Raw genomic sequence first — 26,228 nt, forward strand, 5'->3', positions numbered from 1 at the left:
CGATTTTCGTAACATGCCAGTTTGGGCTGCGAGGAGCAGATAAGATTATCGTTGGTCCATTGACAGCTTTCGTGTTGTTTCCATAACAGATTGTTGCCTGGAAGCTGATGACCTGAAACTTGACTGAAACAATAAATCATTAAAAGCCTACCTGCGCTTGTCATAGTAATAAATCAAACCCAGCTATTCTAGATATCATCTGTCACACCCTTTCTATGTGTTTTAAGTATGTCTCACAAGTGTGTAATTTTACTCCATTTATCATAGCTCACATCAAATGCATGGTGTACTTTTTTATGAATCATGCTTATGGTGAATTTACTGCTATATGATTGTAGTCTGTTTGTTGCTACAGAAAAGATACCAAATAAAATGTGTGTTAAGCCACTGCGATTGACTACCCACCAAGTAGATTCAAGAACACTCCCGTACTTAATGTAGCAGGGGAGTAAAGGGAATCAGCCATGTGTTCCTGTGGGTCCTGTCCTTTTAAACAATTCCCACACATTTTCTATTCCCCACAGTGGATGTGTTTTGTTCTGCACTATTGCATGTAGCTGAGTCATTGTAAGCGCTTGAAAAGAATTATGCCAGTTTGTTCTGAATGTGAAGTCATCGACTCCTGGATCCGAGCACTTTAACGACACAGTGTCTCCAAGGATTCATTTACTAAAAGAGATTGAAATGTGGTCAAATGCATACTGAGGGCAGTTGCTGCCTCAACTTGCGCGGTGAGTTAAGTGGCACTTCTCTGAACCCCATTTGGAGTTGCTCTTGATCAAAGGCATGGCACTCAGCCCCCACGAGTCTACGAGGGCATGAACCAACCAGCACAATGGAAAAATCCAAGGGCCATTAATTCTACCCAATTTACCTTTCGTTTGGGTTTCATTTGGCCCCTCTATAAATTCAGAGGCAGCCAGCAAGAGCAAATGAAAGAATCCTTGTTAGGCGATCATTACTCTGCTAATTGCTTTAGGAATGTGCCATGCACTTAAAGTCAAGGTCAGGGGGAGGGCGCCAAGACGTGGGGAGCTCTAATTTGAATGCTCTATTGGAGGAGGGGCTGCCATTTTGGTGCAGAGTGTGGGCTTCGGTCAAGGGAGTTAAGAGGTCAGAGATGAAAGAAATAGTGTAATTATGCTGGTAACTACCAACGTTAGAGTCCCTTTGATTGAAGATAGTAGAGAGAATGTGAATGCTGGATTCAGAGACGGGGCATTGTGCAGCTGGCAGTCGTGCTACCTCTGGTATAATAGAAAGGTCATGGGTATTATATCATGTTTTATGCTCCTGGAGCTTAAATCAAGCTTGCTCACTCCCACCGCTATCTTGATCTCTTTGTCACAGTCATCAAGCATGGCACAACTTTACATTTTCACAGACATCAATTCTGATATTTCCACTCTTGTTTACATATATTCTGCTGACCAACAACCAAAGCAGGCTCATCAATTCACGCCACCCGTCCTCTTCATGTGTGTGATTTTAACCCTGCCCACTCCTGTGTCCTCTGCAGAGAGACGTTGGAATCGAGCTGGATAACCGTCTGGATGACAACGGCTACTGCTGCCAGCACTGTCGCCGTGGTTACCACTACTGCCGCCGCTATCACGAGCCCCTGGGTGGCTTCAACCCATGGCCATACTACTATCAAGGAGGCCGGGTCATCTGCCAGGTTGTCATGCCATGCAACTGGTGGATCGCCCGTATGCTAGGGAGGATCTGAGGAGGGCGTGTGCTGTCTGGGATTTAAACTGTTTATGTCGTTGTAGCTGCAAATTCTCCCTTCGATAAATATTCCAGACCACTTGTGAGACCAAAGCAGTCTATTGCACACAATTATTATCCAATCTGAAAGTTGGGCCATTGAGTATTTGTCAGGCTAAACAGTCTAAATGGCATTTGAAGCATTTTGATTCTTTCTTAAAAGGCATTGGTCGTTTACAGCTGTCTAATTTTCTTTGCTCATCTACTCATTTAGTATTCATACTATTTGATCCTATTGAATGGTTGCAATTTAGTTTGGAAGATGTCACCAGAAACTAATCTGCTCTAAAAAATACTTCAGCACTGTCTGTCCTTACTTTGTCATGCTTTCATTTTTGACTTTATGGGCTAAAATACTTGTTCTACTAATACTGTAATGTATGAAACTATACATACAGTATATACACATATATATATATATATATATATATATATATATATATATATATATATATATATATATATATATATATATATATATATATATATATATATATATATATATACACACACACAATCTGAGTGGTGCTATCACATTAGCCATTTAACTAAATATATACATATATACATTTTAGTTTTTTGTAAAACTTTTAGTTTCTTTATTATTGCTGATATAATTAGCAGATAAAATCCCTTCCCATACCCACCACAAGATCTCACACACCATGTTAAAAATTATGTAAAACTAAAATATAGTATGTAAAGACTCCAGACACCAGATGGAAAATATAATATTCACATGCAATTAGAACACTAAATGCAATACATTAAAATTATGGCCAAATGAGGGAAAGAAACAAATAAGCAAAGATAATAATACTAACATGCAAGTACAGAATTAGAAGAAGCCACATGTATTATACTGTAACACTTATTTAATCTGTTTTTGGTATCATGTTAAACTAAGGAGGTACAGTATGATTAAAGACGCACAGACCCCTCAGTTGTCTTTTGTGATGTAGTTACTGTTGTGTTATCCTCCATTGTTTTCCCTGTTTTTGCAATCCACAAAATGCTTTAAATAGTGCTACTGTTCAAACAGTTTCTTCTTTGCTGAGGCGATTTTAATCTGTAACACCACATCTCAATCTGTCAAGCTGAAATAACTCTCATCTGCAACTAACAGATAAGCAAGCGAGATAGGCATTTGTAATTGATGTTCTGTCATCAGAATAACAAGGTGTTATGTGAGATATTCAAAAGACAAAAATGGAGCACTTTCGTTGTCATAATTTGCTTTGAAGCCTTCTGTATGTTTCTATCTCCTTCCTTATTTTTTTCCAATTAAAATTTCATTGTATGAATAATCTCAGTTGTCCTATCATATGAAACAATACAATTTCCTTGAAAGAAACTTAATAGTGTTTGTGTGAAAACTGATGTAGTGTGGGTTTGAATCTGACTCATGCAATCCATGGAATAGACAGACCTCCTTCCGTCTTCTCCATTAGTCCCATTGCTCATTAGCAAAAACATTTAGCATCAAATTAAACATCTTGACGAGACAAACTAGACATATGCTTTTATTGTTTCTATTTTATAACCTATTTCTATTTGAAACTCTCTTGTGTATCTGATGCATAATAATGCATTGTTTATGCCTGCTAAGTAAATCTTGATGCTGACTCATGTTGGCTCAGTGTAATAATAATGTCAGTGATATCAATAATATTTGGCAGTGAAATGGATTTTGTGAAAAAGAGGGCAAAACATATTACTGTATGTAAATGTTTTATGGATATACTTATGAATGGTGATCAGACTGAAACCACATTGTTATTTTTAAATCAATAATGTCAATAGCCCAAAGCAACACGTCAAGTAAAAAATAGTGCCATGAGTTAGCAAATGCAATAATTGCAAACATACTTCAAATAAACTGACAAGTGTACCACAAAGCCCCCTAGGCATTTCTGAAAAGTTCATAAAATCAGTGTTTATATAATTCATTTCTCACTATTCCCTGCTTATCACATCAAATAGTCAAGTGTTTATTAAAACAGATGCAGTCACCATGCTGGTGTTGCTGCTGCTGCTGTTGTTGTAGAGCTTTTGCACTCACAATGTTGGGAAATAGTGTAAAGTGTTATTTTTCATAAGATGCTGTTAGTTGTCTATCTGGCGAGGTCTCTGAGGACTCTGAGGACTCTTTTGTGTAGTCGTGAGAATAAATTGCCATGGAAGCCCTGAGAGTCGTTCTGAATGGGATGGTTCACCCTGACTGGAGAGGCTGATACTGATATTACAGCTGGCTCCCTGAGAGCTCCTCATGCCTGTTGGGACAAAAGTCCAATATTAACCATGAAAGTCAAACTTTAAAGCACAGACAATTAGAAATCATCATGGAGGAGACCCAGAAAGACACTGGATGGTGGTGATACTGTAGTTGCACCTATATGAGAGCAAAAAAATTGATCACAGTCCAGTTGTTGCATGCTAAAATGTGCATCCGCGTCTTGGTATCCAATACACAAATCACCAGAGGTCTTTGAAAGCATCTTGAGGAGTTGAATCTAATCTACAGCTTATGAAGCTGTTTGCATTAAGCTCTTATTGTTTTTTAGAGTGTCTCATGATGTAAATAATGTGATGTTAAGTAAATTAATGTGGCTTAGTTAACGGGATATCTCTGCAAACAGAGTCAGTGGAGTGTAGCTTCAAAAATATGTTTTTCCTCTGAAAATGCAAAAAACTTGAACTACACAAAATCAAATGATCTTTGATTATTAGTCTAGGGGTTTTAATACTCCTACTATATAAATTAAGGTTAGTTTGCATTCCTACCACGTATAGTGTGGTTCAATACTATCGACATTAGATATGAGGCAAATCTATGAGTCTGTGACAGTGAACTCCTCCCTTGTAGACCAGAATGAAAGAATATCATTTCAAATGAAGCCCTGCTTTTTGTTCTCATGCATTTCATACACTGTCTAGGAAAACCCCCTCCAGCATTTGTTTATCACTGTTTTGATGAGGAGAGGAAACAAGATCGACTAGTCTGCAGGATAAACAGAGATACCGAGCGTCTACCAGGTTAGCACAGTTCAAAGGATTTTGCCTACCTGGCCTGAGGAATGGGCACTATCATTGAGGCTCACAAGAGAATGAATTCCTTTTGTTACTTATCAAAAAATGCAGGGGAAAAAACTTCACTCCCAGCTGCTTATTTTCATTTCAAATAATCGCTCATTCATTTAGATCCATGAGTTGCTATTCTGGGGTGGAGGAGAGTGAAAACCAATGTATGAGAAGTGTCTGTATTTAGATTAGTGACCTGAAGGAATATTTCTCTGCAATTCAGACTGAGGCACAGGCTCTGCTGAGGACACGTGTATTACCAGTGCCATCTTGTGTAGAGAGAGGTGTACTGCTGCAATATCAAACCAGACGTTGTTTTTTTCACAATTTGTATGATTTTTTGACATGTTAAAACCACGCTACACTTGCTGTCCTCAAATACTTGCATCTATGTAAAAACCCTCAAATTTTAAAATGGTCTATTTAGATTTAACGTTGGCTGCAGGTTGTCAAGTTAACAGTTTGCATATAGCTGCAATGGCCATGAGATTGCAGTCATCAACTCATTTTCTCTGTAACATTGCAGTCAGTCTGGTGACCTGATGGTTAAATAAGCTCTCCCTGTACTGTTCCTGCTACAGGCTGGAGGCACAATAATGTCAGCCGTCATCCTTCAACTGCTCCCACTGTGAGAGGCAGCATGGCACAGCAGTAAACACTCGCGCTGTGTCAGTGGCTGCAGGCGACACAGAAATAGTCCTCCTCTCCCAGGACCCGACTCTCACTCCATCTTCAGGGACTCTGACTCACTAACCAAAGGAATAGCACAGACATAACGGCTGCTAGTAGCCTTTCATTATTTTAGTAATCCATAACAACCTCCGCTTACCATATGGCAGACGATCGATGAACCACTGAACAGAAAAGCAAAGTGTCTGTTTAGATGTAATGGAGGGTTGTTTGTTGCTGAATGTGGAGCTTGTGCGATGATTTCAGATGCCTTTCAACCTATTTTCCCATCTGCAAAAAAAAAAAGTCTCAGGAAGATGTTTGCTAGAGTGAAATTTGTATTGGTGGCTATGGCTGAACCCCTGGACTTTTTCTGTGTGTGAGTGAGTGAGTGAGTGAGAGAGAGAGAAAGAGAGAGAGTGTTAATGTGTGTTAACCCTATGGCAAGATTGCATTGTGTGGTACAGAGCTGTGCATGTGGGTGTAAACTGAGCTAGGCACAGTAGGCAAGCCATGCTGCCAGACAGCTTCCTCAACACCACGACCCTGAACACACACACACACACACACACACACACACACACATAGTCCATCCAAGCCAATGCAACTCCCCAACACACACACACACACACGCACACACAAACACATCAACATAACACATGCTCTAACAGAATCAATCCAAGTCAGTGTAACCCTTCCACAGCCTAAACACACACACACACTCTGCAAGCTGTGGTGACAGACTCAGCTGTCTTCAGCTCTGGGCATGTCACATGCTAATGTATTCATCCACCCACAACAACTGGAGAAGCAGCGCTCTTAAGTACAGTCCAATCAGTCTCTGGCCTGCTAATGGCTCCAATCCAGTTTCCAACAGTAGCTTTTTCTTTCTCTTCTATGTGGTTGAATGTCCCTCAAAGCTGCAACAACTCAACAATAAGACTTCAAGGCAGAAATACTTAATTTTCATTATCTTAACAGTAGAAATTAATTGACTTAGTAACCCCTTGCAAGCTATTTGTTTCCACATTTAATTGTGTTGTTTTTTGTGTCACATTTTATCTGTGCCTCACACAATTTCAAAACCACTTTGTCTGCAACACAACAACAAATAAAGAGGATATTCGGTGAAGAAGATTGTTTTTAATTAGTACATTGACTTTTTCTTAAAAATCTATTCTACGTTCAGCATAAGGGAGGCAATTGACAACCCAAGGCAAGAGAAGCAACAAAACATAAGCAGCGGACATACCTCAACATCTCACAGACAACAGTGGAAAACGTAGGGCAGATAAAGGAATACATACAACGGCCAAAAAAAAGCAGCAAATCCCCACTCAAAGACTGACAGATTTCAATTCAAATGTAACCCAGTGTAATTATTGATTGTCAAAAAGTTGCATAAGCATGCACTTAAACAATAAGTATACATTCAGAGTGTCTTTGCAGACCCAGAGCCCTTTGGCTGATGTGGGGTTGTAAAGCAGCGTTTAACTCCTGTCCCTAGGTGTCAGTGCGGATGGAGGTCAGTATGTCTGAATGTCCTCACTCTGCAGCTACAGTCCGGGTGGAAAATACACCCAATTTGGCTGTGATACCACTCAGGATCAATGTGGCTTCATCTACGGCAGAACCGAGGGCCCAATCGGATGGCTGGCCTGAGAGGTCCTTAACAAAGTGGGGCAGCAAATAAAGAAGACACCGACTCGACTGACAGAAGAGGAAGAGTAGAGAGGAGAGTAGAGGAAAGGAGAGGAGGGTGAGAGGAAAGGGAGAGAAAAGGAGCGGTGAGGGAGAGGAGACGAGGCGAGAGGAGATGAGGGGAGAGATGAGGAGAGAAGAGAAGAAAGGAAGAGGAGAGGAGCTTTAAAATCAGAAGTGGTACATTTTTGTACCAAATAACTAAAGAAACTTGAGATATGACAGACTGATTGATTACACTGATACTTTATGCAGTACACAGAACATAATAGTTTTGAATGCCTAGTCCCTACTGCTTGAGTGGTGAAAAACGTAAAGAGGTATGTCTGCTGAAAAGAAGGAAACAAAGCACATTCAGTACATGTTTAAATCAGACACACAACAGGGGATATCTACAATAAGAGAATAATGATGCCGCACTGAGCACTCAAGTCCAAAACTCAAGAAAATACCAAAGCTGATTATATGGAATGCTATACAAATGAAAAATGTCGGTCTTAAAAAAAAATACCAAATAAGCTTCCTGGTATTAACGTTCATATTCTTTGTATTTTCCCTCATGTTTACACATGTAAATAAAAGACAAATGTGCCTTTTTTATACAGAATTTAGAAATTCACAAAATAAATAAATTCGCTATGGCCTTAAAATTTTATCTCAATTGTATATTATATGTATATATATATATATATATATTTATATATAATTCCATTTCATATAAACAGGATTTAAACCTTGAAACCTTTGAAGCAGAGGCTAATAAAATCAGTTTTATCCTGCATATTCTTTCACTCCCTATCTTGCTGTGCCTCCGGTCTGCAGCTCTATACAAACAGTTTTGATGCTGGACTGTCCTTGGTGGACAGAAAATGCCCATTTCCATAGTAACACAGTGTTTTAAGGCCAGGAGTAATAGAGAGCGAATGCATACCTCTTTTGTTTATATGAAAATAAATGAGTAATAAGTTTTCAGATGTCTGAAAGTCCGTTTTTCATCTTTTTCTCCAGACGTTTCAAAGAAAGAGTCTTGAGCTGTGTGAACTTCCTGTAAGGCACTCTTCAATTAAAGTCTGAGATGTGTTTTTTTTTTTCACCGGATTGAACACCGTGACACAGCATCCATCCCTCATTCATGGGAACAGAAACTTGTATGTAGTTTAAAAAAAACACTCACATACCCTCTGCACTTTCTCAGAAGTCTGATTTCATTGCACTATTTGGCATTCAGTCCCCAGTTTTGGTTTGTTGCATTGTCCTCTTAAAACATGTCCAATGAGATTTAAGGTAAGAAAATTACCAACTGGCACATTTGGTAGACAGGAATCCCTGGTTAATCCAATGGCTGTTCTCCTAGAGGGGGGGCTTGTTTTATGTATGCGTATGTATGTGTGTGTGTGTGTGTGTGTGTGTGTGTGTGTGTGTGTGTGTGTGTGTGTGTGTGTGTGTGTGTGTGTGTGTGTGTGTGTTTCTGTGTATCTGTGTGTGTTGGGGTTAATGTCTATGGAAAATAATCCCAAATCTGAAAAGTGACTAAACACTAAACTAAACACTCCCTTGATTTGTAAAATTAGGCACATGGTCACAAAATATGTGAGTAAACAATAAATCCTGAGGCTGAAGTAACCAAACTTTAGGAGCAACACGCAGCAAGATCCCTCGCTCTGATCTGTGATCAGATCACTGTGCTAGGACAAAAAAACATCAAGTCTGTGCTAAAAATGATTCAATGATTGTTTTTGGTTCAACTTGTGTGGAGGAGTCCTGCAGCCCTAAGCCTCTGCGGGCTCTGTCTTTATCTGGATAAAGTTTGCAGGCAATTGGACAGACAGTGGCAGCTCCTGCAGGCCTTTGATTCCCTGCTCAGGCTGCAGGGACATCTCCCCACGCACTTCCAGCTCCTCCACAGGGGTCAGGCCCTCACTAGGGCTGCTGCTCTGGGAGGAATGTCCATTAATTATAGTTCCACTCGCAACCTCCTGGGCATGGCTTTGACTGGTATCAATGATCACAGTCCTGTACTGCAGCTCTGCTTCCCCTACCTCAATCTCTTCTCTCTCAAACGTATGTGCCACCAGTGATGGATCACCGTTCACCATCGACTGGAAGTAGCTGGGGTCCAGCAGCTCCTCTTTGACATGCAGCCCAGAAAGGTCGCTGGATTTGAGCACGGTGGCAATTACGGTGCCAGGCTGCTGTGCCACCATGGTCTGCCCACAGGTTGTGTTGATGGTGACCAGGCGTGGGAGGTTGAGGTTGGAAGCGGAGGAACTAATGCCTCCTGGAGAGGAAGCGCAGGAGGAGGAGGTGGAGCAGGAGACAGTGGAGGAGCCCAGACTGGTGACCAGTAGCTGCTGAGGGAGGCTGTCCTGCAGGCTGTTGGCTCCACCTGCTAGAGAGGCCGTCTGGATGGTAAGCACATCTTTACTACCTGCTGTGGTGGAGGGCATGGTGTGGAGAATAACCCGAGGGGGGGAGGAGTGGCTGGAGTCTCCGTTGGCCAGAACAGTGGTGAGAGGAACAGACTGAAAAGAGCCGGGAGATGTCAGGACCATAGGAAGTGACGCAGGAGCAGAGATGGTCCTGAGAAGACAAAATTAACTGAATATGTACTCTGTTTCTTCATCTTCTCTGAATATTCTGTTTGTATCTTAGTAAATACAGACAAGGATTATTTTTTAATGGAACCCTATTGAGAAAGTTACCCAGTGCACAGCTATGATCCTAAACAGCAGAACTAATGCAGTTATTAAAATAACAAACAGCGCTGTCAGCTGTACTGCAGAAATCCTTATTCTCCTTGATTCCTCACTGCAGACAGTGTTTAACAGTTTTTTTAAAAAGCCAGATGACACTATAACCCGTGCAGTATAACGCAAAACAAAGAGTACCAAAGAGTTGGGTCAATGTCTCTCTGACACCAAAAAAAATTTAACGATAAGCTTTACAAAGGGAGCATTTACTGGAGTTTAGTTAACAGTTTATCTCAATTTCTGAAAAGCCAGCCTTTTCCTAGATACAAGGTTTCAAGATAGAATTGAACTCCCTTACAAGTCGCAGCCATTAATAAAAGGTTGACTAAGGTTAAGTCAGTCATATTGTGTGAATTTCAAGGACAAGTACATTTCTGTTCATGAGCACCATATTCAAGTAATTTTGTGTGTGTCACAAATTTGTGAATTTCCAGGACCACAAAATAAATAAGTTTTACACCTCAAAAACTCATCTGAAAAGATTTATGCTATCGAAGCATCCTGTGGGCTTGGAATAGAGCCTTTGCTGGATTTTTGAGGTCCATACTGATGTTGATATTTGACAGTTACAAAAGTCCAATAACAATAAATTGACTGATATGAATTTTTCTATAACACACACAAACATTTTTGATAAGGATCCCTTACAGGAATAGTTAGATGTTTTGGGTCAGATGCAAGAGTGGTATCAATCTTCTCATCTAACTTTCGGCAAGAAAGTGTAGAGGCGTATTTCACAAAATGTCAATCAGTCTGTAGAATCAGTATTTTTATCTATATTATTCCCTTTTTAATAATAATGATGATACCAACTTATCTTATTCCATTTTTATTGTAATACCAATCTATTTATCTTATGTTATATGTTTCCATATATGTAATACCTCCTTATCTTATATGTTGTTATCTTATATGTTTTGTCATGCATGATTTTTACCTATTTTTCTTGCTTGCTATTATTTTGAAGCACACTGGGTCTATGCCTGTCATATGAAATGTGCTATATAAATAAACTTGACTTGATTTGCAATTTCATGTTACTTATCCGCTGAGATACACATCAATATATCCAGAATAAGCTAAATATCACCCCTGCTGATTCATCAGTCTAACTCTAGCGTGAAAGATCATGAAATCTCTGATCAGAAATGAATGTTTCCTAGCACCCACTGTGCTATATTCAAATAAAAATGAAATAAAACCATTCTCTCAGAAGATGTCTGGATAATCCACAGTGTGGATTAAACTCTGGTAAAAATGTTTGTAATTTAAAGAATGTGTGTGTTCCTCTTGCCAATCTCCTACCTCATAGCTTGTGCCGGATCTTGGACAACCGACCCTTGACTGGTCTGAAACACATGGACAGACTGAAGGAGATGCTCAGTCTGTCCACCGTTGGCTTCCTGGTACAGATATTCATCATTAGGCTCCTTCTTCATCTGCTTCACTGAGACTTGGTGGTGACCGTGAGCCCTCCCGTGCCCTTTGGATCCTCCACGGACCACAGACCGCCCATTGGTAGATCTCTGATTCCCGTAGCCTGCGTTGGCATCAGAGCCCGTGTCTTCATCCTCGATCACCACCAGATCAGCTGGCATCTCTTTAAACTGATAGACCAGCCGCTGCCCCTCCACTTTAGCCAGGATGCCCCTCTGATAGTAGTACCTAAAGGAGAAAGTAGACAAAGAGCTGTTAATATTCAAATCTTCAAATTTAACAGCCATTCCAATGTGTTATTATGAACATGTCTGTGGAATCATGTCTGCGGGGTTTAGAGCTCAATGGGAGCTAACGTGCGTGACAACAAAGCTTTGGAAAATAGTGCTCATTCTGATGTTCCCCATTACCTGAGAGCTCTTCCCATGGTCTCATAGTTCATGTCAGGCTTGTTCTTGTGTTTGCCCCACAGCTTTGAAACAGCTTTGGAGTCCACCAGCTTAAAGATGCCTTTCTCCCGCTGTGTCCACTTGATGTATTTGGGACAGGTGTTTTTATCCTGCAGTAAAGCCAGGAGGAATTCCCACAGGTAGATCGTGTTGCCTGCAAATTGAGGGGGGAAATAAATTAAGTCATGCTTTTTTTAAATATTCTAGCACATCAGACATTCATGGAGGGGCCTTAGAGCTGTAGACATCTATAATTCATTTATTAGTTTAGGGTTTTACTTAAAAATGTTATATAGCAGCTATGAGGTTACAGGACAAACTACTCTTTTCTTATAACCATTGTTGTGTCAGTTTTGTGTATGCATGTGTGCCTTGGAAGGGAATTAATTGTTCCAAGCCTGGGAGTAGATTACTCTCATTTGTGAGATGTTTTGGCCAGAAGTGGTTAAAAACAGCAACGCTCCCAGTAGTCACTTGAATCCCAGACACCATGACAGGGTGATGTATATGTGTGCAGCTGAACCTGCCGTCCCCAGTCTACTCCTCGTGGTGTCACACTGTATGGTGCCATGAGGGTTCACATGGAGCAGCACTAGTCTGCTTCTATCGGTAGAGCATCAATGTGCCCTCGAGCCTGCAATCACTTCTGTTTCCCTGTGAAACACAGCACTCTGAGATCCCCTCATCCATTAACTCGCCCAGTCCTCAACCCCTGCAGTCCGGCAGGGGTTGAGGACTGGTTATCTGCTGTTTGCACGCTCCACAGGAGGAAACAGAGCACACACAAGAGGAGGAGAGACCTTGATTTTTATTGGCTCATTACAGAGAAATGGGCTAGTTAGTGAGGCTTACCTTTACCCTCTTTGCTCTTCTTTCTGAGTGGCAGGTTAGGTGTGGTGATAGGGGAGCAGGGACGCACTGCCCGCGGCTTCCGCACTATGATTCAAATTAAGGGGTAGTGTGTTATAAGGTAAGAGGTCACAGTGAAATCATGCAATTACCTACAACACTGAAATTTTAGTACAAGAGTCCTGTGCTCAACAAGGACGAGCAGGACCACAGTAGTATTACCTTTGGTTTTTTTCTGCGGTTTTAAGGGACACTTTTGGGGTATCTCATCCATGGATGAAGTGTCCTCATCTAGGGACATGTCAAGGGCACCATTATCCATCTGGTCAGGCCTCAGAGGGGCGTATGTCAAGTCTGACTCCAGCAGAGTGCCGTAGGTGTGAACTATACATAAACAAGAGATATACAGTAGAAACACAGACAAACCATGAATGGACCTTAAAGAATGTATCTCATGCTCAAAATATGAACAATGTTAGATCAAAGTTGAAATGTTTGTCACCATTTTTGAAATTGTAGAATATGCAAAATAACTTACTCATACGCTTCTCGTCCAAAATGTTGTTTGGAGACTCCATGTTAAGAAGAGCTGCTGCAGCTTCGTTCGTCTCCATGCTGTCCTCAGCGCCTGAGACTGTTGTTTCTGTCCACCAAACGACAACAAATTGATTAATAAGAAATCCTTGTAGGTAACTACTTTGTATATTGTGGTATTTGGGTACTTGTAATGTGTCTGGGTCTTTGTCTGATACAGCTGAATGGCAAGCATGATTACCAGGCTCCTTTTAATGTCTATTTTTGTGCTTGCACAAACAAGACATTTTTGTTGCTAGGTATATAAAAAAGTAATTAATTGTGATTAATTGTAATTAATAAATTGGGAGTCTACCAACTGAACACTGTCTCTATTTTACCGATAATTAGTATCAAGAAATGACAGACCCGTAAAGTAAGGAACTACATAGATGGTGAGATTCAGATTTGTTATATTAACAGTTAAAAGATTAAAAGGTTTAGTCGTGAATCTGAGCAGAGACCAAATGTGTAGATTGTGATTTCCATGCTTTGCGTGGTCTTCCACATGTTTGCAAACGGCTGTGATCTGGACACTAGTGCATTGTAAGTGAGCACATTTCCCTTTAAATGATAGTAAAGTAAAACATCTTTACCCGAGAGGTCCACCCCTCCCACCAAGATGGAAGGTTCCTCCACGACATGGAGAGTGGTGTCCACCATGATGCCGTTGGTCACCTCATCGGAATCCAGGCCTGAATAGACCTGCAGCAAATCGGCTGCAGGCACCTGCTCAACAATCACCGCTGGGAATACTGACGGGTCGTCCAACTGAACAGAGAGAGGACACACACACATACAGAGAAAGGTATGAGATGTTGTAACACAGGAGCTATCACTGGGAGGCAGCGGGCGGACAGTATTTGCACATATGCGTGTGTATATGCAATAAAAAACCCATTAATTCCTCCACTACACATCATAAATGCAATATAAAAACCCCAAATGGCATCAGATTAATGCTATAACCAGATTTGGTCTCTTATTTTTATTGCCTTGTAAAATATTGTAGATTCAAACTCAATTTCAGCTAATGTGGAGGCACATAGCATGGAGGACTGGAGAGTTAATTTCTGTGGTGTTGCAGCAGTCCACAGGGACGCCCTGAAGAAGACAGGAACCAGCTGTTTGATTTGGCCTACTTCTCCTGAGAAGTTAATCTTGTGCTCAGAAATTATATAAACCCAAATGAATGTTAATGGATCATCCATGAATTGCAGGCAAGCACCCCCTTCATCATGTCCTGAACGTGCTTTGGGAATTCTAACCCTGCCATCGCACTTCAGGCGTGGCAAAGCCTGATGTAGAAAGTAGCGAGGGGACAGAGGGAATTACTGGAGATTGGGCCAAGCCATCGAGGAACAGCTGAAAAGCCCAACATACCTGAGAGCTCCTCAAACACAGGCTGTGTCAAGAGTCCTCATTGGGCGCTTGGTACATGTTAATGAGAGGGACACGGGAACTAATTCAGACAAGTCATATGGTCCTCTAAAACTCTTATTTTGATGTTTTTCTGGCTCTAGCAGCCTTAAGTGACAGCTGTCAATTTGTTATTTCAAAGAGTATGAACAACATACAACATGAGAGTCAGAGACATATCTGATTTAGAAATCATCAAACAAAACTGAACTTTTTATTCCATAATCACGGCTTTTGTTTTAAATGAAAAGGTCACGTCAGGTACTTTGATGCAAAACAACTCAGAGTCAACTGGCCACCAGCAGATGGCAGCAGATTACACTTCAAAAATGTACTGAAATAATTTCTTCTACCATGTCAGTGCCAAGCAGCTAATGCAACTGCTTTTGAGGACTGGCTTCTGATGTATTATTATATGTCCAAACCACACTGAAACAGATAAAGAGAAAATCTTAACAGCACTGTTCCGGCCCACCAGGAATAGGAGAGAGAGCCTCTTTTCTGCAGTTCAGTGAAATTGAATGTATGCATAACTGTACAAAAACCTTCTTAATACTATGCTGCCTGTAATCAGAGTGCCGCCCTACAATGCCGCCCTTACAATGCCGCCCTACAAATAACAAGCTGCAACAACTAGAACATTTGCACTGTTGACCGAAGAGACAGACACTTGACAGCATGTGTGTATTTTGAAAAATTTTAATCAAACAATGTAGATCAATTAAGACCACATTCTTACAGTTATGACCTGATTAAAGGAGGAACAGGAGAGAGAAAAAGGTGCAGTAGGAGGAACATGAATAAAGGCTTATCTGTCTCTTTGGACAAGTGTCCATTGTTGGTTTGGACCTCTGGGGCATACCAGGTGTCTGGGCTTTGAGCCGTGGGGGTGGGAAGAGGGGGCAATGGAGTCCATGGATACAGTCCCATTTCCACTACACTTTAACCAGGTAACTAACAGACCGGCTCATTATTTGGACACAGTATTAAACAGTTAGGCAAGCCGAGCAGGATCAAAAGTAATTACCCAAGGATTATTTATTAGTAATTGTATACAATGCACATAATGTAGCTGTGATTCTAGAGCAAGATGGCTCTGCAAGACATCCATCAACAACAAACAGCTTATGTCATCTCAGCAGCTAAACCTCGAGGCCTCCTGGGGCTAATAAAAACCCTGAGTTTTGCTTTGACTACAGACACTATCAATGTCTCAATGACATACACTGAATGTTTCCCATTAATCGGAGTCTTTGGTAGACATATTATCGGATAGCTAGACAGTGAGGCTACCACATCTCCTCGTCTGGGTTTAAATGACGTTTGCTGTCCTTGAGTGAGAGTCAATCGTGTGTGTAGACAAAGGCATTTTGACTATTGGTCTGCTGAGCTCCTGAAACAGCAGCACCTCCCACCCCCCTCCCGTCAAATGCAGAAAGCCTGAATCCTGCTCTCTTTGCTGACAGAGCATGAGACGTCTGAAGCGGCTGTTTCTCCTGTTGTTTAATGCTAACTGGATTCTGTTTTTGCTGAGAACACCTTCAAACTAGTGACTTGTACTGTCATGTAAACCAAGTGTTGATTTGACAATTTGAAAAGCATGTTGCAATGTGCTAGAAGATAATAAATATAAAAGAGAGAGACTGTTGTTTAAAGGCGTCAAGCATGTAACACAGTCTGACAAATAATATTGAACATCCTAAAGGTTTAACTGCTTCTTCCTCTTTGTTGACTTGAATAGTGTTTCTAGTAGGGAAACAGGAGCGATAAGAATCAGGTCATTTTGCATTTCTGAGTTCCCCATTCTGCCTTTGAAAGCAACAGCATCTGTGCACACTCTTCCCCCCACACCCCACTCCCTTCTGCTTTACCTGACCAACCACAATGGAACTGTGTGTACACTTTCAATATCCTCATAATCACGATATTTAAGAGTGTAGCAGCTCGTAGCATGAGAGATACTATCATGTTTAAAAATGGGTTGTTTACCTAAAAGCCAAATGCCTTTGTTTCTGTAGCTTGACAATGTAAAACTTTAGAAACATTTCCTTTTATTTTTATTTCAAATTAAGAGAACATGGCTACTTTTTATGGCTTACCTATTGTCGGATCAGAAGCTAAGTATCATCCTGCAGTCATTACATGATACACCTTAGGGAGCTACTTATTGACTTAAAAACCAATATAGCATGGCTAATCATTACAGAACCCACTGTATGATTTCACTCAGCTACAACAGCTTTATTGTGGCCAAAATAAATCTTTACAACAGCCAGCAGAAACAAAATGGCCACTGCAGTAGTATGTTAGTGTGCTGTTCCTTTTTGGGGGTTTTTCCAGGACTTGGTAAATAGGGGCATACTGCTTGCATAACAGGCTGAGTGGGTGCAGCAAGGAACAAAACCGTAGCACTGGAACAATGCAAGACCTTTTAGTGGAATTATCTCATCCCTTCCAAGCAGCCTTGTAACTGGTCTGTCAGGTTAGGCCTGAACTGGTGCTATTCAGGGATCCAGTGACAACTTGTCACTCTAGATATACACATACAGATACCAGTACACATAAACACACATACAACCACACTTACAATCAAGCCTGCTCCACAGGATTCAGACACGGGTGTGGGGATGAGATAACTGCACACCTGACCGGGCAATGAAAAGACACATAGGCACAGGTTCACATCGTATGCACACACAGTAACCTTTGTGCCATAAACACATTCATGGCCAAACCCCACCCTTTCCCTCCCACGCACCCTAACCTCGTTGCAGGTTTTTCAATCTTTCCATTTCTGTGCTCCCAGCAGCCCACACTCCTCTTCCTAGACCTCCACTCTGCTCCATCCTCCCCTCCGCCTACCTCGATCCCCAACATGTTGTCAGGGTTAAAGATCACAGACTCAGCTAATCCTACCCCAGTGACCATGCTGTTTACACAAGTTTTGTTTGCCCTGCTAAGAAAAGTCTTACATTTATCAACAAGATCACATACAGTACATCTGGTTTAAAAAGATGGATGGTCAAACACTGGTCCAAAGGTCTTTTGATCAAATAAAAAAATGTAGTCTACAAGCCCAGTCTTGCATAAAAGCAACAAACAATTGGATTAAAAAAGTTTAAAATGTGGTTTCTCCAGTGTCATACTAACCTGATTGATTTCATCCATCCCGTTGCTGGCAAATTCAAACACCAGTTCATTGGGCTGTACTGCAGTCGTCATGGCAGTGGAGTTCAGAGGCCAGAAAGCAGCCTAAAATATCCTGGATACGACTACTCCTGGCTCCTCGTCTGCACGGAGACTCAGCTTCACCTCACAAAATGGCTTCCCTGTCGTCCTCCTGTTCTATAATCTGGGTGGTTAGCGCTCCAAGCGAGAGACAACGAGCAGAGTTTCAGAGGAGTGCTGTGGCCCAGGTGGGAGCAGCCTCGTCCCTCTCAGACACGGAGGCTGGGTCCCGCTGCGCCTGGAGCATCTACACCTGGCAGAGAGAGAAAGAGATAGGGGCTAAGGTCAGTAGACATATTAGATCAATTTAATTTCACTGAGAGACAAGAGAGGCAGGGAGGAGCAGAGATAGTACAGAGAAAGAGTCCTTGTGCGAGGGGATGTAAACCCAGAGTGTTTTTGAGGCCTAAAAACTCACCATTCAAATAAACAACAGACCTACACAGTTTCAGGCAGGACATATATCTGGGCTATGTCAAGATCTGATGTTCAGAGCTGAAAAAGCCACAAATTTCAGCAGAGAAATCAGATCACTGGCTGATTCCTGCCTCCCTGCCTGACAAACCCTCTAATAAACTCACAGAGCAAGTCAAGACCAAGCAAAAATGTCTTCTGTGCTCACCAGAAAAATAGTTTGCAACAGGTTTCAGGCTTAATGACAATGCAACTGTGTTCTTGCAAGCATTAGAAAGCTATTTTTTATCTTGTACAGTTGCTTTTAGTCAAAATACCTTCATCTTAATCCAAATATCTGAGATGTGACACCAAAATATTTATTAAAAGTCAGCCTCATTTGTCCATCCATTTCAGGCTCTGAGGCTTAAAAGTTGAAACTATGTATGGATATTACTAAAGTGATCTTCTAAATAAGATAGGGCTGCAACTAACTATCAACTATTGTTTTCTTGATTAATTGATTAATTGTATGGTCTATAAAACCTCTGAAAATAATGAAAAATGAAGATCCTAGAGTACAAGGTGACATCTTCAAATAGCTTGTTTTGTCCGATAAACAATCCAGACCCCAAAAATATTCAATTTACTATAATGTAAGACCAAGAAAAGCAGAAATTCTCACATTTGATAACCTGGAATCATCAAATGTTTGGCATTTCTGCTTGAAAAATAACTGTTAACTCAAATATCGCAATAGTTGCCAATTCATTTTCTTTCTATCGTCTAATCGTTTAATTTTTGCAGCTCTAACATATCAGCATATAGTCAGGAGGGTCTCAGTGCACAACTCATTCTGGTTTGATCACTAATGCCTCATTTCATAGCTGTCTCTGTCCCTGAAGTGAAGACACCCCGCAGCAAACCACCCTAGATCAAGATAAGGCTCAGGGGACTGATATTATGATCACATGAGCGGGTTCTAGGGCGAAGAGACAAACACACACACACAGGCGAGAGATCCCTTGTCTGATGAGGCTCTGGAAGCCCCTCTGTGCTGACCCTCTGGAAGACATTGTGATCACAGGCAGTGGGGGAGGGAAACTAGTGGTCATGTGCTTTTTAGTGTGTGTGTGTGTGTGTGTGCGTTTTATGTTCTTATATCCCGTGGGGACATTAACCTGAATGCACACTAACCCATGGGAAAATTGAGGTCCCCACGGGTAGAGACTGCTTTTTGAGGATTAAGACTTGGTTTTAGGGTACAGGTTACAATTAGGTTAGGGTTAAGGTTAGGCATTTAGTTCTGATGGTTATGGTTAGGGTAAGGGAGCATTATGTCAATGACTGTCCCCCACGGGGATAGTGAAACAAATATGTGTGTGTGTGTTGAGGTAAGTAAGTAAGTAAGTAAGTAAAGCTTTATTTGTATAGCACTTTTTAAAACACACAGTTACAAAGTGCTTCACACACACACACACACACACACACACAGAAAATATAAATGAATATATAAATAAAGATATATTGCAATACAAAAACACAGCACAAAACCAAACTGAAACAAACCAAAACATAAGACAGCGATGGAGATCTATAAAAAGGCTTGCCTATAGAGATGGGTTTTTAGAAGAAGTTTTTAAAGGAGTCCAAAGATGAGAGAAAAGCAAATCTGTGGAAGATGATTCCAGAGGGTTGGGGCTAAAACAGCGAAGGCACGATCACCCTCTGTTTTGAGGTTGGAGTGGGGGATGGATAAAAGGCCGAGATTTGAGGATCTGAGTGGTCGAGAAGTGGAATGAGGTGTGTCCCAACAACCCGATACCCAAAGGCAGGTTTTGGGGCAGAAAGACGGGAGGGATTGATGTTCAGTTAAAGAATAAACGGACACCCCAGGGCCACATACCCCCACCCTCCTCTTCCCAGAGACCAAAGAGCTGGCAGCAGTAAAGAAGTAAGAGATGGCAATGTTTAGTACCCCCCCAACACACACACACAATCCCTGCTTTTTCCACTGCTTCAGGGTGGAGCTTATTTGCTTTGAAATGCCTGTGTGACTGACGAAATTGCATACCAGGCCCAATTGTATTTTGAAGGGGGGGTATAATAGGAGAGGAGGTGATAGAGAAGGACTGAACTTCTGCAGCTTGTGGGCCAAACAAATTTGCGATTTAGTTTATCTTTCTGCCAAGCACCCAGACAGAATAGTAACATGTGGTTGTGGTCTGGAAAGCATCCTTTTGGGAGGCAGAGGAGAGACGGGGAAATGGGCTAGTGTTTCACTCCAGTCAGTCCTCTTACTGTCTCTGCTGGGCAGCGTCCATGCCCACCTCTACCAGAGTTGGACGCTGCTGCCATCTGTCTGGAGCTCTTCAGTGCCTTGGTCTTCTTGGCATGTTTGTGCTGGGAGAGTGTGACAAGCCATTACCAGACTCAAGCAGAAAAGAGGGGATATACTGTATGAGGCTTCCAAATGGAGGAAGATGTATAAATCATGTAAAAAAAAAAAAAAAAAAACATCGATGGACACGTGTCTGCCTGCTAAGTGACTCTCCAGTTGCAATTTCACATGGACCACAAACACACACACATTTACAGCAGATGCCCTCATCTGCTCTCTGTGAAGCTGGACCAAGACACCCCATGTGGGATGAGGTAGAAGTGCAGTGGTCTGTATCATATGGGATCACTCTGAAATTGCCCTGCCCAGCTTCGCTGCCTTTTCCCAGATCTGAGGAGACACATGACGTTAAAACACCAGGCATTCTCTGTAACAGAGTATTTTGATTCCTCTTGTGTAGTTGCCACAGTTTGTGTTAGATTTATGGACATTTAGGGAGCTGTTAGTGTAAACATTTCAGCTTATGGGGGTAAATGATAAACAAATCATCAGCATCCGGTCATTAATGGGGTTGTCAGATGACAGGAAACAGACTGCGGGACATCGGCGAGATCAGCGGGAATCAAGACAGAAGTGGACAGTAAATCTTATTCTCCTTTCCCGTATTTTGTCTAATTGACTTTATGTGTCTGTGTATGTGTGCTGTCTGCTGTATTCATACTACAATGTATCAGACTGTGTCAGTGTTTATGTATTTTCTATATCCCTCCTGACCAGTGCATCATTGGTCTGGATGGCCCAGTTGGCATGGTGCTAACAGCAGACAGGGATACAAGAGAGCCAGCCATTAGTCAGATGCAGCCTGCACATTACTCCCGAGCACATGACAACAGCTGCTTTGTCCCAGCACAGGGGCAAGGTTGTAACTGCACTTACTATGTCATGAAGAGGAGAAGAGGAGGAGAACAGTGAAGGGAAGGATTTTACTGGGATGTTAGTCAATGCATAATAGCCCACAGAGCAAACAGACCGCCCTGTGACTCGCTCTGGGTGGGGCCTTCTTTTGACACACTTGAACATTTTAGTGTAGTTACCAGGCTGGGCATTCTGGTGACCCAGAGGTCTACGGCACAAAATGTCTAACTGTGGTGTCCTGGGTTTGAATTCAAGCAGGCAACAATGCTATTTAAATAATTTGTACTAAAACTATTAATCGATAGACAGTAACTGTAAATACATTGACAACTAGATAGATAATTTATTGCCCTCCGTTTTTTTTGGAAATTTGTTTCCACAGCCTGTACACACAGACGAGAGTACAGACTGTGCTCTCGCAGCAGAGCATGCACCAAGCAGAGAAGAGCCTATCTTAATAACCAATACATAGTTTTAAAGCAGCATTAATTGATTTCTGGCCACTTGGGAGCAGTGGAAGAAGCAATATTGGCGTAATGACATCACCTTATAAAGTTGTTATAGCAAACGTGTTAGCACACAGTTACTTATGTCCAGCAGACGCAGAGCAACATTAGCAATATTTGCTCTTTATGACTAAATAACAATTATTTTCATTATTGTTTAATCATCAATCATCATTCAATCATTTTCTCAATTAACTGATGAAAAATGCCCATCACAATTTCCTAAAGCCCAAGTTTACATATTCAAACAGCTTGTTTTGTCTGACCAAAAGTCCAAAACCCAACGGTTTACTCTCGTGTTGACTAGATTATCAAAATTGCTGCTGATTAATTTTCTGTCAATTGACTAATTATTAATAATGAAAATAATCATCAGTAGCAGCCCTAAAGATAATCACTAAAATGGATAGCTGATAGTATGGCTCCATCATGGCCCTTGTCTGTGACCATGGTGATGTGATTCTGTCTATCAATCTCCTCCAGCGACTACAACTGTCTGGTGTATATGGCAGCCTGGTGAACAGCAGACTGAGGAGGAGTATGAAGCAAACACTGGCCTACTCCACCCCTACAGCATGGTGACTGCCAGTCGCAATAACAACCAATTAGAGTCAGGATTCATGAACAAATGGAGCGTTCCCAGAAGGCCCTACTTCCCCCGCTTTAGTCTCTTCAGCTGAGCTCATTGTTGACCATGAAAGGAGGTAATTTAAGCCAATTGAATGACTATGCAATGACTCACCCTGCATGTGGTGAGTGCAAACATTGAGAGATGCGAAAAAAGGACCAGGGCAAACCTTACTTATCAGCCATTTTCAGCTCAGGTTACAAATATGAAGATTTCTTCAGGTGACATGTTCAGCAGTGTAGTGGGGTGGTTGTGAAACGGCAGTCAAAGGACTTAAAGATGGCTGGTGTCAGAGAGCGTGTGGTATTTCTGGTATGTGAAATTTTTTACCCCACACAGGTATAGGTAACTGGTAAAAACTGAAATGGACATAAATCAAGAGTCCTCTCTGTACTCACTAAACACCTGCAAAGGTTTCCAAACTGACAGAAGTGCTTTTGCCCTTCATCCTGCAGTAATGAGTGACACATTTCAGTACTAACATTCAAAAATCTTAACCATAAATGAGCCCTACAAAAGGTTTAGCTTTCCAAATTCAGCTGTGCAAAGAAACACTGATGTGCAAGATGGTAGAAAATGCGTGGGCTTACCCCAACCATATTATTGAACGGTTGTCAGCACAGACATGCTGTTTTTGCAGGATCCTCTGGGTTCCTGTAAAGGAAATGACTCAGTGATATGAGGCTGGAGCTCATTCCTGGAGCCCTGTGATAGCCCATATGGGCATCAGAGGATCCTGGTCATCATTTCTGGACAGCAGTTCCCTTTTGGGCATGTTTTAGTACAGATGTCATTAAACTATGCAGCAGAATGTAACAATAGCACTTTTAATGCCAAGGAAAATAGCTCTTCCAGCAGTGCTGGAAAAGTGTTTGCTAATTCAATAGAGTAAGAAGACAGTAATTAAGGAGTTGCATCAACGCCAGACTAAAAACATCACCACTGCTATAGCACTATGTCAGCACCATAAAAACTGTTTTGTATACAGTATTTTCTGTGCATTCTACATTTTACTCACCACCCAGCGTTGCACAATACAGCATGTCTCACCATGTTTCAAACTCCACTCCACTTTATTGAGCTGAATAAAGGAGTGCTTTCACTGCAATGCTGAGGCCACACCATGCGTGTGGCGATAAAATGGCAGAAACGGGCACAGAGGCAGGCATAGACAGTGGCTAATAGCATGCAGCTGCAGAACACAAGGCATCAGAAACACATACACTGCAGTGGGCACTGTGTCTGAGCCAGCACTCACTGTGTCTGTCTTAAAGTAGGAGGCATTTGCCTTTGCCGTGACAGGGCCAAATGAAGACTTACAGAAAAACATCACCTCGAGCACAGGCTTTTTCAGAAGGAGAATGGAATTTAATCTCATCTCATCTGCGAACCTTGTACTTTTCCTCTCAGGCTTGAGGTTCTAGGAGAAGGACCCATGCCTTCCTGTGACAAGAGTTGTTTGTGCCAGCTAACACACTATTAGCATTTTTTGGAAGATCAGACATTAGCTTTAGTATGATAATATGGTCTGGAGAACAGGGATGAAAGCTCAGTAATGTCCCCAGTGACAAAAGTTCAGAAATGTCTCCAGAGACCAGATTCCACTTCGTTTTTGGTCAGTTTTCATTTAAACTGAAAAGAGGCACTTTTCCTGCTGAGACCTAACAGGCTGTTCTCTGTCCTATATATACTCTTCTAGCATGCCCTTTATCATAGCACAGCGTATTGGGCTTTCTTGTTTAGGGCATACAGGAGAAATAATGACAGCCAGGAATAGCAGTGAGATATTTTAAAGCTGGGTAGAAAAAACACCCACAAACTGACCTGTGAATCTTGCACTCACAGGAACAGCATCACTGAGCAGTGGGTTTCTGCTGCTTCCTGTCTGTTAAACCACACTCAGAAGAAAATTTCTTCCTCTGTGTAAGAGCGGAAAGTTCTCAACTCCTCCTCCTTCCTTCTCAAACAACATGCTATTACTCTCACATATATGAGCCTTGTGACACAGGTAGCATTTCCTATATGAATAATAAGTTACTAGAAATATCTCCACGAGGCAAAAAACAAAGATGATTGAATTTCAATTCGACTGTTTTAATAAAATGACAAAGCCTGGTACCTGGTCCCGACTCTGCTGTTGTTTTGGCATAGTGTTGTATGAGTCAAAAGCTTCATTATTTTAAGCACAGATAACTGGTTTTGCAAAGACCCATAAATATAATATAGTAGGATAGCAGGCTGAAAGTGTATTTCTAAAATATGATCTGCAAATGAGACACCATTAGACAATCCCTCACCTTCTGACATTTTCAAGCCTGCTACACTCAGTTTGTTTAATGACAGTGATGGTGAATTAAAAGGATCACAACAGGGCTCACAAAGCCACACCTGCCATTTGCAGACATCTCTTCCCCACAATGCTGACACAAGGCGTGCAAACACAGACAAGCATTACTAACCCCCCACACCTCCACACACACATCCCTTACTTGGCCCCATGAGTCGGTTTTGCAGAAATTCTCAGAACAAAACTACATGGTTCCTGTCACACAGTTTTCTCTTATAGGTCAGAACGCGAGACAATTATATCAGTACACTAATGTGCTGTGTGTGCAACTAGAGCACCCCGCAACCTTTTTATTGGCCACTGAGAATAACTGCCCTAAGGCACATACAAGCCATTCATTACCAATGTAGAAAACAAATCCATCTGCTGAGTTTACTTCTTGTTAATATGAACAAACGATAGGCCTGGAAATGTATCGACACAAATCCAAATCACAATAAATCCAGTGCATTCATTTCCATCTTGACTATATTACTGCTGTCTTACAAGATTAATCCAAAACTAGGTTTTGCCACAGAGAAGCACATTTTAACTTAACAGATGCAGCCCATTTGTCAAAAACTAGCCCCAACAGCCTATTTTTATTATGTGGCAACAGGCCACATGTCACAGATAGAAAGATCCATTGAAGTTGTGAAAACAGGACAGGAAATTGCAGCAAAGTTTTAGAAAAGACATCTGCACCCTCAAACACCACAGTTTGATGTGCAGTGTGCTTCTGTAATGTCCACAAGGCTGTAAGATTTTATTGAAGCATCTGGACATTGTCAGTAAGATGCGGAGTAAGACTAGTCTAGCAAGATGTATCAATGGTGTCATCTTTTCAAAATTACCACTCAAGGCAACATCATTTAAAAACAGCAGTGCTGCTGAAATTAATGTTAAACCTGATCTTCCAGCTGATTTAATCTGCTACCAGTGATGTTTTACAAAATGAGAATCCTGCCACCTAAATGTTTTCTACATTACTCTTTGCTGATAAAAAAAGAGAGTTTAAAAGTTTGTTGAGAGACTAGATTAGCATTGGAGTTTGGCAAATCTGGGTATTTTGCTAACCAGAACCCAAGCCTATCCACCGCAGGGTTTAATGTTCAGAAATGTTTTGCCTTGCAAGTCTACCCTAACTACTAAAAAAATAACACTTTCTCTAAAAATCCCCAAACAGGATGTGC

The 26,228-nt window shown here is 41.4% G+C and overlaps 2 protein-coding genes across 4 annotated transcripts in view; one reads left to right on the top strand and one right to left on the bottom strand.

Annotated features, from left to right (window-relative positions):
- Positions 1 to 7,654, top strand: part of tnmd (tenomodulin) — a 47,894-nt gene extending 40,240 nt beyond the window's left edge. Inside the window, exon 7 of the mRNA XM_044204905.1 lies at positions 1,520 to 7,654. Coding sequence (XP_044060840.1) covers positions 1,520 to 1,729 — 210 coding nt within the window. The 3' untranslated portion in view covers positions 1,730 to 7,654. The remainder of the gene's footprint in view (positions 1 to 1,519) is intronic.
- The window catches only part of elf1 (E74-like ETS transcription factor 1), a 39,621-nt gene continuing 20,036 nt past the window's right edge, over positions 6,644 to 26,228 (bottom strand). For 2 of the 3 annotated variants that reach the window (XM_044204879.1, XM_044204878.1), the window contains exons 2-10: positions 17,849 to 18,179; positions 17,286 to 17,342; positions 13,876 to 14,050; positions 13,245 to 13,349; positions 12,929 to 13,090; positions 12,710 to 12,793; positions 11,819 to 12,011; positions 11,277 to 11,636; positions 8,603 to 9,801 (exon numbers count right to left, since the gene is read on the bottom strand). In XM_044204879.1, the coding sequence (XP_044060814.1) occupies positions 8,991 to 9,801; positions 11,277 to 11,636; positions 11,819 to 12,011; positions 12,710 to 12,793; positions 12,929 to 13,090; positions 13,245 to 13,349; positions 13,876 to 14,050; positions 17,286 to 17,342; positions 17,849 to 17,920 (2,019 nt within the window). In that variant the 5' untranslated portion in view covers positions 17,921 to 18,179 and the 3' untranslated portion in view covers positions 8,603 to 8,990. Of the gene's footprint in view, positions 9,802 to 11,276; positions 11,637 to 11,818; positions 12,012 to 12,709; positions 12,794 to 12,928; positions 13,091 to 13,244; positions 13,350 to 13,875; positions 14,051 to 17,285; positions 17,343 to 17,848; positions 18,180 to 26,228 lie in introns of all 3 variants that reach the window. The other variant, XM_044204881.1, reaches the window with a different exon arrangement.

Source organism: Siniperca chuatsi, linkage group LG8 (genome assembly GCF_020085105.1).
Source record: "Siniperca chuatsi isolate FFG_IHB_CAS linkage group LG8, ASM2008510v1, whole genome shotgun sequence".
NCBI lineage: Eukaryota > Metazoa > Chordata > Actinopteri > Centrarchiformes > Sinipercidae > Siniperca > Siniperca chuatsi.